The sequence below is a fragment of the Triticum dicoccoides genome, chromosome 2B (genome assembly GCF_002162155.2).
Source record: "Triticum dicoccoides isolate Atlit2015 ecotype Zavitan chromosome 2B, WEW_v2.0, whole genome shotgun sequence".
Taxonomy (NCBI): domain Eukaryota; kingdom Viridiplantae; phylum Streptophyta; class Magnoliopsida; order Poales; family Poaceae; genus Triticum; species Triticum dicoccoides.
Window position 1 is genome coordinate 84,049,100 of NC_041383.1, and position 1,284 is coordinate 84,050,383.

The 1,284-nt window shown below is 50.2% G+C and overlaps 1 protein-coding gene across 1 annotated transcript in view; it reads right to left on the reverse strand.

Moving 5' to 3' along the window:
- Positions 1 to 1,284, reverse strand: part of LOC119360535 — a 34,171-nt gene that overhangs the window by 7,699 nt on the left and 25,188 nt on the right. The window contains exons 2-4 of the mRNA XM_037626132.1: positions 1,102 to 1,276; positions 792 to 1,009; positions 263 to 422 (exon numbers count right to left, since the gene is read on the reverse strand). Of these exons, the coding sequence (XP_037482029.1) occupies positions 263 to 422; positions 792 to 1,009; positions 1,102 to 1,276 (553 nt within the window). The remainder of the gene's footprint in view (positions 1 to 262; positions 423 to 791; positions 1,010 to 1,101; positions 1,277 to 1,284) is intronic.

A 1,284-nucleotide genomic window follows, 5' to 3' on the forward strand; every position in this document is an offset into this window, starting at 1 on the left:
CCAACAGGAGTGGTACATATTATAGCACTATTACATTAATTTCTTGTTGTATTGATCCTCAATAATGTAGCAGTCGAACAATTGACATGCTCTATGATATAAGTACTCATATGTCAAAATCAGTGGATTATTAAAAGCTAACCACTTGCTTTTCTAACAAACCAACTGACAGGTATCCTAGAGCATGATTTCTGATCATATGGTAGAAGTTACATAAGTCGAAGAATGTTAACCCAGGAAAAGGGTACGAAAAGAGACAAACCAGCATCAACATTTTCCATTATATCCTTCAGGCCTTGCCCCAAACTCCCATGAGATAGCAATCCACCATTCGAGAGTACAATATAGGCATTATCTAGCCATTTGAAATCTTTGACAGTGCCAAATCGTCCCATGCTACATGATGATGACGGCTTGATATCCTGTAGAGCAAAATTATTAGACAACGGTACTCATGGAAAAGGCAGCTACTGTTGAAAACAGTAAAACTACGATTTATTATACAGCAACCCAGACCATATCCAGCACCGGGATCAACAAGCACTCAACCAGGAATCGCCAAAGCATTAAAAAACTGATAAACACCGTCAATGACATTAGCTCATTAGTCATTACTACCAGCTTGTTCTTACACAAATATCTAACTCGGAACATGCTGTGAAAAAATGCACTGCAACAGAACAGATAATCCCATTCTAATGTTCTATTGTGGTATTGTCCTGTTACGCTGCCCTGGGCTGACATTGCATTGTTCACACGATTTTGTGGGGAACTGGAAAAGATGGTCCAACCATATCAGTGAGCAAGGAGGTAGCCGAGAAGAACTGGATCTCGCTGCCCGTGCAGGCAGCTAGCACGGACTGGTCGCGGGAGAGCGCTAGGAGAGTGACGCCGGGGAGGGGCACGTCGGTGACGCAGCAGTCCTGGGCGCAGTGGGTGCTCGCCTTGCCCTTCTCCCTGGCCTCCTTGCTGGCCTCGATCAACGCCTTCGTCCTCGCGGCGGTAAACCCTGGAAACAGAGAGCGGGAAACCCTAGGCGGTGAGGTCGACAGGAATGCAGAGGCGGACGCTTGGCTTGGTCGGTGATTCGGGGCAGCTTACCTTCGGGGTGAGCGAGGAAGACGGCGGCGTGGCCGTCCGAGACAGCGAGCGGGCGCGCGGGAGGGGACTTGAGGTCGAAGAGGGGGAGCGGGGCGGCGGCGGGGGGCAGGACGGGGATGGGGTCGCCGACGAGGCAGAAGACGAAGTCGGTGGTGCCGTCCCTCTGGCCCTCGACCTCGTCGG